General features: G+C 40.0%; 1 protein-coding gene across 1 annotated transcript in view; it reads right to left on the bottom strand.

Annotated features, from left to right (window-relative positions):
- Nucleotides 1-13461, bottom strand: part of PSMC6 (proteasome 26S subunit, ATPase 6) — a 68114-nt gene that overhangs the window by 15506 nt on the left and 39147 nt on the right. Inside the window, exons 8-9 of the mRNA XM_053711035.1 lie at nucleotides 12329-12390; nucleotides 10266-10323 (exon numbers count right to left, since the gene is read on the bottom strand). Coding sequence (XP_053567010.1) covers nucleotides 10266-10323; nucleotides 12329-12390 — 120 coding nt within the window. The remainder of the gene's footprint in view (nucleotides 1-10265; nucleotides 10324-12328; nucleotides 12391-13461) is intronic.

Here is a 13461-nt window from a genome sequence, read left to right as displayed (position 1 = left end):
GACTTAATCTTTACTTACATACATACTGATCTGAAACTTATACTATATTGGATACATGTCTGCTGTATTGACTAAGCAGCTGTATAGTAAATTAAAAATATCTAACCTGTTTATTTCAAGATAAACACATTTTTCTTTGTTTTCCAGAAATCGAATGAACATTACAGGGAAGAACTGGTGTAAAGATGAGGTTTCCAAATAAGATACTATAAGTTAATATATAAATGCATCATAGATTTTGAGCCCATGTCTTAAACACTGTTGAGACATGTATTAGTTGAGACATGTATTAATAAATAACTATAATACTCATGTATATCTATGATATAAGATGTGACTAGGAAATTAAATATGTACAAGTATATCAAATGAACTGATATAAAGAATAAGTCAGACATATTTCATTGATTGATACTACTAGTCCCTCATAAAAATGCAACTTTTAAGGCATTTTCTAAACTATGTTAAGTCATCTACTCATGTTTAGTCTCTATAAATACATGCTAAATTGTATTAAATGTCACTATATGGTCCCATGCATATTAAACATAACTTAATACTAGAAATTATAGTATATTAAATAAAAATATACAAGAACTGTATTTACTGTTAGCAGTGTATAAAATGAAACTGCCTTTGTCCGCTGCCCCCGATGGCCTAAATCCAGTATTACAACCAAAAAAATATTTGGCTGTTAAAAATGGTATCTCCCAGAAGCCAGAGAAAAGTCGGTATCCAAATGTATCGAATAATTAAGAAATGGGGAGGAGGAGTTTTGTCTCAGACAAAAACTCCCTGCACACAAGAAAAAAGGATATTGGTGGAAAAACTTTGCTTGGTGACCATTTGCAATCCTGCCATTTTTGCTTATAGAGAGAGCAGTGTTCGAACACAGTTTTCTGTAAGACAAATACGTTGGGACACTCTTTGTGGATAATAGACTATCAAGATTAATTCTCTTACAAATGTGAATAATTCCCCTAAAACATATGACGATAGACATATTTGGATATTAACTGAATTCTCAAACTGGTGAGATGGTAAAGTATAAGAAATTGTTAAATATATAATATTTTAAATCAAGGGCATTCTAATGCTATAGTTAGACTGCAGCAGGTAATTTTACAAGGGCACTTTGTATTTTAAGCTTATGTTCATAATCCTGTGTAGTTTAAAACTAGTCATATTTAATGCCAAGTAATTTATTTACTAGATACAGGTCCTTTGTATTGCATATCTCTAAGTCAGGCTTATTATTGTAAGTAAATCTCTCTGGTGTGTATTAAGTTATTTGCAGCTGTACATATATATTTTAGAATTTGCCTTAATTGTAGCTATAAAAAAAAAAAAAGGAAAAAGTTTATTTCAGCTCCGATAAATTGGCATAGAAATTGGCTGTTAAAGTATCTTGTTAAATTGTTTAACCAAGCACTGTTAAAGTTAGCACTCCATATTCAGGTATTTTAATGCGATTCATTGTGAGTAAGGTTAATTTCAAAAGGTATAATTTTTTTATGATCTGCTGTATAGAATATTGTAACAGCATAAGCGTGTATAATTTGATTCATAGTCTGGTTTCTATAAATATATTGCAATGTGTATATAAATCTTAACTAATATAAAGAATTTAGGAATAATTATTAATTCCAATTGTTTCGTATATACATTTTTATTGGGGGTTTGTTTTAAAGAATAAACAAATACATTGTATTATAACCCTGCTATATACAGACAGCCCACTGAACAATCCGAGCCATCTCCTTCATGGCGAAGGAACTCCGCTTTCCTCCCTGGTGGTTGATGTAAGCCACTGAGGTGATATTATCCGACTGGAACCCGATAAACTAAGCTAACGACAACTGAGGCCAAGCCATCAGAGCACTGTAAATCGCTCTCAACTCTAAGATAATTATGGGGAGAGCAGACTCCTCCCAAGTCCATAGGCCCTGCGCTTTTAACGACTCCTAGACTGCTCCCCAGCCCTTGCAGGCTGGCGTCCATGGTTACAATTACCCAGGAAGGTCTGTGAAAGCATGTCCCCCGATGCTCCTGAGAAAGCCACCACAAGAGAGTCTCTTATCGAATGATCTAGATCTATCCTCTGACAGATCCGAATGGTCCCCGTTCCATTGACTGAGCATGCATAACTGCAGAGCTCTCAAATGGAATCGAGCAAAGGGAATGATGTCCATGGAGGCAACCATCAGACCAATTACCGCCAAACATAGAGCCAATGATGGCCGAACAGTAAACTGCAGAGAGGCAAGATTAAAGAATTTTGGATTTTCTGACCTCCGTCAGAAAAATCTTCATAGATAGGGAATCTTATGGTTCCTAAGAAAACCACCCTTGTAACTGGAACAAAGGAACTCTTTTCCAGATTCACTTTCCAACAGTGGGAATGTAGAAAAGACAACAAGATCTCTGTATGAGTTTGCTTGTTGAAAAGATGGCATCTGAAACAATGTCGTCCAGGTAGGGTGCCACTGCAATTCCGAGACCTGATCACTGCCAAGAGAGCCCCCAGAACCTTTGAGAAAATTCTGGGAGCTGTGGCAAGGCCAAAAGGATGAGCCACAAAATGAAAGTGTTTGTCTAGAAAGGCAAATCTCGAACTTGTGATGATCCCTGTGAATGGGAACATGAAGATAAGCATCCTTCAGGTCTATGGTTGTCATGAACTGACCCTCTTGGACAAAGGGAAGAATAGAACAAATGGTTTCCATTTTGAAGGACTGTACCCTGAGAAACTTGTTGAGACACTTTAGTTCTAGAATAGGACGAAAAGTTCCCTCTTTTTTGGGAACCACGAACAGATTTGAATAAAATCCCAGGCCCTGTTCTCTTACAGGAACTGGAATTATCACCCCTGGGGAAGAAAGATCCCGAATGCAATTCAAGAATGCCTGGTCTACAGATAATCTTGAGAGGTGAAACCTGCCCCTGGGAGGAAAAGTTTTAAAATTCTATTTTGTAACCCTGAGATACTATGTCCACGGCCCAAGGATCTGGAACATCTCGTATCCATGCTTGATAAAACAGAGAAAGTCTGCCCCTTACTTGATCCGATCCCGGACCGGGGTAAATCCTTTATGCTTATTTAGACTCGTCTGTGGGTTTCTTTGATTGCTTCCCCTTTTGTTCCAAAACTGATTGGGTTTCCAAGAAGACTTGGACTGTTCCTGCTTGGAAGAGGGAGAGGAAGACTTTCCATTGAAGTTACGAGAATTACTTTGACGTCCTTTAGGTCTATTCTTCTTGTCTTGTGGTAGGAAGGACCCTTTCCCTTCATTAATGTCAGAAATTATTTCTGCTAGACCAGGTCCAAACAAGGTCTTACCCTTGTAAGGAAGCACTAGAAGCTTGGACTTAGATGTAACATCTGCTGACCAAGGTTTAAGCCACAATGCCCTGCAAGCTAGCACAGCGAAGCCAGATATCTTGGCTCCCAGTTTGATAACTTGCACAGTAGCATTAGAAATAAAGGAGTTGGCTAGCCTTAATCCTGTCTTGGATCTTCTCCAAAAGGAGTCTCTACTTGAAGAGAATCAGACAAGCCATCATACCAATAAGATGCTGCACTAGACACAATGGAAATACAAACTGCAGGTTGCCATTAAAGGGACATTATACACTTTTCTTTGCATAAATGTTTGGTAGATGATCTATTTATATAGCCCATAAAGTTATTTAATTTTTTGTTATAGATTTGCTTATTTTTAAATAACATTGCTTTGATTTTCAGACTCCTAACCAAGCCCCTAGGTTTTATGAGAATACTGTCAGCTACCTTCTCCAGCTTGCTCCTGCTTGTATAAAGGGTCTTTTCATATGCAAACGAAGGGGGATGGGGGGAGTGTCTTATTTCCCACTTGCAGTGGGCTTTCCAGCTACCTTTTCAGCTAAACTGAAAGCTTCTAAGTAAGTTTTTAAACAGTTTTATACTGTATTTTTAGATCAGTATCTGTGCATTTTATTCTTTTATAGTAGTGTCTATTACATGCAGTTGTATGAAAAACAGAATTTATGCTTACCTGATAAATTACTTTCTCCAACGGTGTGTCCGGTCCACGGCGTCATCCTTACTTGTGGGATATTCTCTTCCCCAACAGGAAATGGCAAAGAGTCCCAGCAAAGCTGGTCACATGATCCCTCCTAGGCTCCGCCCACCCCAGTCATTCGACCGACGGACAGGAGGAAATATATATAGGAGAAACCATATGATACCGTGGTGACTGTAGTTAGAGAAAATAATTCATCAGACCTGATTAAAAAAACCAGGGCGGGCCGTGGACCGGACACACCGTTGGAGAAAGTAATTTATCAGGTAAGCATAAATTCTGTTTTCTCCAACATTGGTGTGTCCGGTCCACGGCGTCATCCTTACTTGTGGGAACCAATACCAAAGCTTTAGGACACGGATGAAGGGAGGGAGCAAATCAGGTTACCTAAAAGGAAGGCACCACGGCTTGCAAAACCCTTTCTCCCAAAAATAGCCTCCGAAGAAGCAAAAGTATCAAATTTGTAAAATTTGGCAAAAGTGTGCAGTGACGACCAAGTCGCTGCCTTACATATCTGGTCAACAGAAGCCTCGTTCTTGAATGCCCATGTGGAAGCCACAGCCCTAGTGGAGTGAGCTGTGATTCTTTCAGGAGGCTGCCGTCCGGCAGTCTCATAAGCCAATCGGATAATGCTTTTAAGCCAAAAGGAAAGAGAGGTAGAAGTCGCTTTTTGACCTCTCCTTTTACCAGAATAAACAACAAACAAGGAAGATGTTTGTCTGAAATCTTTAGTAGCCTCTAAATAGAATTTTAGAGCACGGACTACATCCAAATTGTGTACCAAACGTTCCTTCTTTGAAACTGGATTCGGACACAAAGAAGGTACAACTATCTCCTGGTTAATATTTTTGTTAGAAACAACTTTAGGAAGAAAACCAGGCTTAGTACGCAAAACCACCTTATCTGCATGGAACACCAGATAAGGAGGAGAACACTGCAGAGCAGATAACTCTGAAACTCTTCTGGCAGAAGAGATTGCAACCAAAAACAAAACTTTCCAAGATAGTAACTTAATATCTACGGAATGTAAGGGTTCAAACGGAACCCCTTGAAGAACTGAAAGAACTAGATTTAAACTCCAGGGAGGAGTCAAAGGTCTGTAAACAGGCTTGATCCTAACCAGAGCCTGAACAAATGCTTGCACATTTGGCATAGCTGCCAGTCGTTTGTGTAGTAAGACAGATAAAGCAGAAATCTGTCCCTTTAGAGAACTTGCAGATAATCCTTTCTCCAAACCTTCTTGTAGAAAGGATAGAATCTTAGGAATCTTTATCTTGTTCCATGGCAATCCTTTGGATTCACACCAACAGATATATTTTTTCCATATTTTATGGTAAATTTTTCTAGTTACAGGCTTTCTAGCCTGAATCAGAGTATCTATTACAGAATCTGAAAACCCACGCTTTGATAAAATCAAGCGTTCAATCTCCAAGCCGTCAGCTGGAGGGAAACCAGATTCGGATGTTCGAATGGACCTTGAACAAGAAGGTCCTGTCTCAAAGGTAGCTTCCATGGTGGAGCCGATGACATATTCACCAGGTCTGCGTACCAAGTCCTGCGTGGCCACGCAGGAGCTATCAAGATCACTGAAGCCCTCTCCTGATTGATCCTGGCTACCAGCCTGGGAATGAGAGGAAACGGTGGGAATACATAAGCTAGGTTGAAGGTCCAAGGTGCTACTAGGGCATCTACTAGCGTCGCCTTGGGATCCCTGGATCTGGACCCGTAGCAAGGAACCTTGAAGTTCTGACGAGACGCCATCAGATCCATGTCTGGAATGCCCCATAATTGAGTTATTTGGGCAAAGATTTCCGGATGGAGTTCCCACTCCCCCGGATGGAATGTCTGACTCAGAAAATCCGCTTCCCAATTTTCCACTCCTGGGATGTGGATCGCAGACAAGTGGCAGGAGTGATCCTCCGCCCATTGAATTATTTTGGTCACTTCTTCCATCGCCAGGGAACTCCTTGTTCCCCCCTGATGATTGATATATGCAACAGTCATGTTGTCTGATTGAAACCTTATGAATTTGGCCTTTGCTAGATGAGGCCAAGCTTTGAGAGCATTGAATATCGCTCTCAGTTCCAGAATGTTTATCGGGAGAAGAGATTCTTCCCGAGACCATAGACCCTGAGCTTTCAGGGGTTCCCAGACCGCGCCCCAGCCCACCAGGCTGGCGTCGGTCGTGACAATGACCCACTCTGGTCTGCGGAAGCTCATTCCCTGTGACAGATTGTCCAGGGTCAGCCACCAACAGAGTGAATCTCTGGTCTTTTGATCTACTTGAATCGTCGGAGACAAGTCTGTATAATCCCCATTCCACTGTCTGAGCATGCACAGTTGTAATGGTCTTAGATGAATTCGTGCAAAAGGAACTATATGTCCATTGTTGCAACCATCAATCCTATCACTTCCATGCACAGCGCTATGGAAGGACGAAGAACAGAATGAAGTACTTGACAAGAGCTTAGAATTTTTGATTTTCTGACCTCTGTCAGAAAAATCCTCATTTCTAAGGAATCTATTATTGTTCCCAAGAAGGGAACTTTTGTTGACGGGGACAGAGAACTTTTTTCTTTGTTCACCTTCCATCCGTGAGATCTGAGAAAGGCTAGGACGATGTCCGTATGAGCCTTTGCTGTTGACAGAGACGACGCTTGAATCAGGATGTCGTCCAAGTAAGGTACTACTGCAATGCCCCTTGGTCTTAGAACCGCTAGAAGGGATCCTAGTACCTTTGTGAAAATCCTTGGAGCAGTGGCTAATCCGAATGGAAGTGCCACAAACTGGTAATGCTTGTCCAGAAAAGCGAACCTTAGGAACTGATAATGTTCCTTGTGGATAGGAATATGTAGGTACGCATCCTTTAAATCCACGGTAGTCATAAATTGATTTTCCTGGATAGTAGGTAGGATCGTTCGAATAGTTTCCATTTTGAACGATGGTACCCTGAGAAATTTGTTTAGGATCTTGAGATCCAAAATTGGTCTGAATGTTCCCTCTTTTTTGGGAACTATGAACAGGTTGGAATAAAAACCCATCCCTTGTTCTCTTATTGGAACTGGATGAATCACTCCCATCCTTAACAGGTCTTCTACACAATGTAAGAATGCCTGTCTTTTTATTTGGTTTGAAGATAATTGAGACCTGTGGAACCTTCCCCTTGGGGGTAGTTCCTTGAATTCCAGGAGATAACCTTGAGAAACTATTTCTAGCGCCCAAGGATCCTGAACATCTCTTGCCCAAGCCTGAGCAAAGAGAGAAAGTCTGCCCCCCACCAGATCCGGTCCCGGATCGGGGGCTATCCCTTCATGCTGATTTGGTAGCAGTGGTAGGCTTCTTGGCCTGCTTACCCGTGTTCCAGCCTTGCATTGGTTTCCAGGCTGGTTTGGGTTGTGAAGTATTACCCTCTTGCTTAGAGGATGTAGAATTAGAGGCTGGTCCATTTCTGCGAAAGGGACGAAAATTAGGTTTATTTTTAGCCTTAAAAGACCTATCCTGTGGGAGGGCGTGGCCCTTTCCCCCAGTGATGTCTGAAATAATCTCTTTCAAATCAGGTCCAAATAATGTTTTACCTTTGAAAGGAATGTTAAGCAATTTTGTCTTGGAAGACACATCCGCTGACCAAGACTTTAGCCAAAGCGCTCTGCGCGCCACGATAGCAAACCCTGAATTTTTTGCCGCTAATCTAGCTAATTGCAAAGCGGCATCTAAAACAAAAGAGTTAGCCAATTTAAGTGCTTGAACTCTGTCCATAACCTCCTCATACGAAGATTCTTTATTGAGCGATTTTTCTAGTTCCTCGAACCAGAAACACGCTGCCGTAGTGACAGGAACAATGCATGAAATTGGTTGTAGAAGGTAACCTTGCTGTACAAAAATCCTTTTAAGCAAACCCTCTAATTTCTTATCCATAGGATCTTTGAAAGCACAACTATCTTCGATAGGAATAGTAGTGCGTTTGTTTAGAGTAGAAACCGCCCCTCGACCTTGGGGACTGTCTGCCATAAGTCCTTTCTGGGGTCGACTATAAGAAATAATTTCTTAAATATAGGGGGGGGGGGACAAAAGGTATGCCGGGCCTTTCCCACTCTTTATTTACTATGTCCGCCACCCGCTTGGGTATAGGAAAAGCGTTGGGGGGCACCGGAACCTCTAGGAACTTGTCCATCTTACATAATTTCTCTGGAATGACCAAATTGTCACAATCATCCAGAGTAGATAACACCTCCTTAAGCAGTGCGCGGAGATGTTGTAATTTAAATTTAAATGTCACAACATCAGGTTCAGCTTGATGAGAAATTTTTCCTGAATCTGAAATTTCTCCAGACAAAACCTCCCTCATGGCCCCTTGAGATTGGTGTGAGGGTATGTCAGAACAGTTATCATCAGCGTCCTCTTGCTCTTCAGTGTTTAAAACAGAGCAATCGCGCTTTCTCTGATAAGTAGGCATTTTGCATATAAGATTTGCTATGGAGTTATCCATTACAGCCGTTAATTGTTGCATGGTAATAAGTATTGGCGCACTAGATGTACTAGGGGCCTCCTGTGTGGGCATAACTGGTGTAGACACAGTAGGGGATGTAGTATCATGTTTACTCCCTTCACTTGAGGAATCATCTTGGGCAATATCATTATCTGTGGCATTACTGTCCTTACTTTGTTTGGACACTATGGCACAATTATCACATAAATTTAAATGGGGAGACACATTGGCTTTCATACATATAGAACATAGCTTATCTGATGGTACAGACATGTTAAACAGGCTTAAACTTGTCAACAAAGCACAAAAAACGTTTTAAAATAAAACCGTTACTGTCACTTTAAATTTCAAACTGAAAACACTTTATTACTGAATATGTGAAAAAGTATGAAGGAATTGTTCAAAATTCACCAAAATTTCACCACAGTGTCTTAAAGCATTAAAAGTATTGCACACCAAATTTCAGAGCTTTAACCCTTAAATTAACGGAACCGGAGCCGTTTTACATTTAACCCCTATACAGTCCCAGCTATATGCTTTGCTGAGACCCAACCAAGCCCAGAGGGGAATACGATACCACAAGACGCCTTCTATAAGCTTTTTCAGTGATTCTTAGCTCCTGACACATGCATCTGCATGCCTTGCTCTCCAAAAACAACTGCGCATTATTGGCGCGAAAATGAGGCTCTGTCTATAACTAGAAAGGCCCCCAACTGAAAAAGGTGTCCAACACAGTGCCTGTAGTTTTCCTAAACGTTTCCCCAAGATTATAACACCAATAATTAGTTAGAATCTGTATAATATGCCTAATAAAGCAATCGTTTTAGCCCAGAAAAATGTCTACCAGTTTTTAAGCCCTTTTTGAAGCCCTTTATTCTTTTATGTTAAACTAAGAAAATGGCTTACCGGTCCCCATGAGGGGAAATGACAGCCTTCCAGCATTACATGGTCTTGTTAGAAATATGGCCAGTCATACCTTAAGCAGAAAAGTCTGCTAACTGTTTCCCCAACTGAAGTTACTTCATCTCAACAGTCCTGTGTGGAAACAGCAATCGATTTTAGTAACTGTCTGCTAAAATCATCTTCCTCTTACAAACAGAAATCTTCATCCTTTTCTGTTTCAGAGTAAATAGTACATACCAGCACTATTTTAAAATAACAAACACTTGATAGAAGAATAAAACTACATTTAAACACCAAAAAAAAACTCTTAACCATCTCCTTTGAGATGTTGCCTGTACAACGGCAAAGAGAATGACTGGGGTGGGCGGAGCCTAGGAGGGATCATGTGACCAGCTTTGCTGGGACTCTTTGCCATTTCCTGTTGGGGAAGAGAATATCCCACAAGTAAGGATGACGCCGTGGACCGGACACACCAATGTTGGAGAAATGAGTGTATACTGTCCCTTTAAAGACCTTTATGAACATGCATTTTCTTCAAATAAGCCTCCAGCTTTTTATCCATTGGATCCTAAAAAGCAGCTAACCTCTATAGGAATAGTAGTTCTCTTAGAGTAGAAATGGCCCTTCTACTTTAGGCACCGTACACCAAAAATCTTTAATGGAGTCAGCGACAGGAAACATTTTTTTTTTAAAACAGGAGATGGGGGGGGGAAGGTACCCCTGGTCTCTCCAAAACCTGCGCAATAATCTCTGTAGAACAGTCTGGAAGATGAAACACTTCCACAGAGGAAGGAACATTAAAGTATTAAGTTTACTTGATTTCTTATGGTTGACGACAGGAGGGTTGGAGTAGTCCAAAGTAGCCAAAATCTCCTTTAACAATACACAAAGGTGTTCAAGCTTAAATCTGATGGATACTACTTCAGGATCAGATGAAGGAATTATACTGCCCAAATCTGAGATTTCATCCTCAGAGACTATCGACATAGCCTCATCAGACTTATGAGGAAGGGCAACCTGAGTAGCAGATGGCGGAACAGAAACCTTACTATAAGACTCTCTAATTTTCCTCTTGCATTTTCCCTTTAGAATGGGAAAAGCAGATAATGCCACAGATGAAACCTGTGAAGCAATATCTCCAGGAGGCTGAGAGGAACTGCAGGGCACTATATGTGATGCCATAGAGGCTTGGGACGGAACAGGAGAAAGCTGTGGTATTACCTGAACAGCCTCAACATCCTGAGAGACAATAGGCTCAGCGAAAAGAACTTTATCTTTACATTGTTATGTCCTCTTAACACAAGAGGAACAAAATTGCATAGGGGTAACACTTTGGGCCTCTAAGCACAATAGACATGAATTCATAATAGATTCCTGCTCACAAGGTATGAGGACGACACATACACCTCACAGAGATCTGTAGACAAAAAACCTACTGTCTTTCTATACTAGGGCAGCAATATGTTAGGAACTTGTAAGGTGGGCCTTGCTGCATTTTCCTAACTGCTTTAAACCCACCACTTCTCTACTAAAGAGATTGCTTGTAGCGAAAATAAATCAAATTTTCTTAAGACACCAAAACTTCAACACCATTTAACAAAGGCAAAGAGAATGACTGGGGATTATGGGTAGGGGAGTGACACTTAACAGCTTTGCTGTGGTGCTCTTTGCCTCCTCCTGCTGGCCAGGAGTGATATTCCCACTAGTAATTGATGACATTGAGGACTTTCCATAGCTTAGGAAAGAAATAAGCGGACAAGAAATATCACCTGAACATCTATGTAAAAGTATTCAAACCCCACTGTAAAGAGGCTTAAAGTAGCCAATCAGAATGCTAGTCCCAGGACTTGCCAGGGAGTGTGCACCTGGCATGTGCAGGCAGTGTCATGTTATTTTCCTATTAAGTTTAACCCTTTCATGACAGGGTTAAAGTGTCTACATCGGAACACCTGTTCCGATGTAGACAAATTGAAACTACGCGATCGTGCATACGATCGCGAGATTTCAATTATTGGATCGCATCTGGGGGGCGTCCCTACAACCCTAGGAACGCCCTCCAGACCGCGATCAAGTCCTTGAAGCACAGAAGGCTTCAGGACAGCCGTTTGTTATGACGTTCTATTCCGTCATAACGGCTTTAAAGCCCAGTGTAAATATGACGGAATAGAACGGCATAACGGCGTTAAAAGGTTAAAGGGCCAGTAAACCTAAAAAATAAGGTTATATAATTATGCACATAGTGCTAGCTTTATAAAACCTAATATAGCCGGTAAACTTTTGTAAACAAACAGGGTTTTCCAGACCCGCCCTCTGTGCTCTACTGGATAGTAAAGGAAGTTTACTATGAACAATATTTCAGTGAAATCGCATGAGATCACAGCAAAGCAATGCATGACCTCAGCACTGCTGATGCTGATTTGCCATTGTGTTTCTCCCCCCCCCCCCCCCCCCACTTGCAGTTGGACAGCTGAAGTTTAACTGTTCACAGAGCACTTTTACTCTGGTGAGCTGAAGAAACTGTGTGGTAACATTTCTTCCCTTTTACATACAGGTGTTCAGGTGATATTTTTACAGTTATACTGCATCACTTTGCTTTAGCATATGATTATTATGTCCCTTTAAGTCTCACTGAGGTGTTCCTGTAGTCTGTTTAAAAGGGATATAAAACCCAAAAATTAAATAGAAATAGTTTGGAAACTTGTTTAAAATGGTATGCTCTGACTTAAAGTAAACATTTTGGGTTAAATGTCCCAAAAAGTATGACTTGCTTATGTTTTAAACAGAGCATTTTATTTTCACACTAGACTGTCTTTTGAACCACTGATAACATTAGGTTGTATAATGGGAAAAAAAAAAAACAAAAAAAAAAAAAACATACCTTCAAGAAATTGCAATCCAACTGGCTAGCAACAGCTCTTGCTAAGAGTGTTTTTCCAGTACCTGTGTAAATTTGGGAGAATATATAGAAGATTTTTTTTTAATTTACAAAGGCACCAAGTACAAACAAGGTTTTGCATAAGTAAAACACATTAAAATAAGTAGAGAAAACAGTTCAGTGATCTGAATGAGTCAATGCACTTTTATGGTAAATTGGGAAGTCTAACTTATAGATGGCAAAAGTTGAGTTAGGGGCCGACAGCACATTTTTTTTTGCATGTATCTGTTTTCTGTAACTTCTAACAATCATCATTTTAATCTAAATACCATTTATATGCATTACTTGCTGCAATAAAAAAAAAAAAAAAGTTTCGTTTTTAATCCCACTTGATGGAAATATTTTGTAAAGTTAAAAAGGACAAAGTAAAGTGAACTTTGTAGCAAGGTGTAACAGCAATTTTTATTAACCCCTTAAGGACAAGGCCATTTTTCAATTTCTTTCCCTTAGAGACCAGGGCTATTTTTAAATTTCTGCAGTGTTTGTGTTTAGCTGTAATTTTCCCTCTCATTTACTGTACCCACATATATTATACCGTTTTTCTTGCCACTAAATGGACTTTCTAAAGATACCATTATTTTCATCATATCTTATAATTTACTATTAAAAATATTATAAAATATGATGAAAAAATTAAAACACAAAAAAAAGCATAATTTATGTAAGAACTTACCTGATAAATTAATTTCTTTCATATTAGCAAGAGTCCATGAGCTAGTGACGTATGGGATATACATTCCTACCAGGAGGGGCAAAGTTTCCCAAACCTCAAAATGCATATAAATACACCCCTCACCACACCCACAAATCAGTTTAACGAATAGCCAAGAAGTGGGGTGATAAGAAAAAAGTGCGAAAGCATCAAAAATAAGGAATTGGAATAATTGTGCTTTATACAAAAAAATCATAACCACCACAAAAAAGGGTGGGCCTCATGGACTCTTGCTAATATGAAAGAAATGAATTTATCAGGTAAGTTCTTACATAAATTATGTTTTCTTTCATGTAATTAGCAAGAGTCCATGAGCTAGTGACGTATGGGATAATGACTACCCAAGATGTGGATCTTTCCACGC

This window comes from Bombina bombina, chromosome 1 (genome assembly GCF_027579735.1).
Source record: "Bombina bombina isolate aBomBom1 chromosome 1, aBomBom1.pri, whole genome shotgun sequence".
In the NCBI taxonomy this organism is placed as follows: Eukaryota; Metazoa; Chordata; class Amphibia; order Anura; family Bombinatoridae; genus Bombina; species Bombina bombina.
Note: the sequence above shows the minus strand (reverse complement) of the source record. Positions and strands in the feature narration are given on the sequence as shown.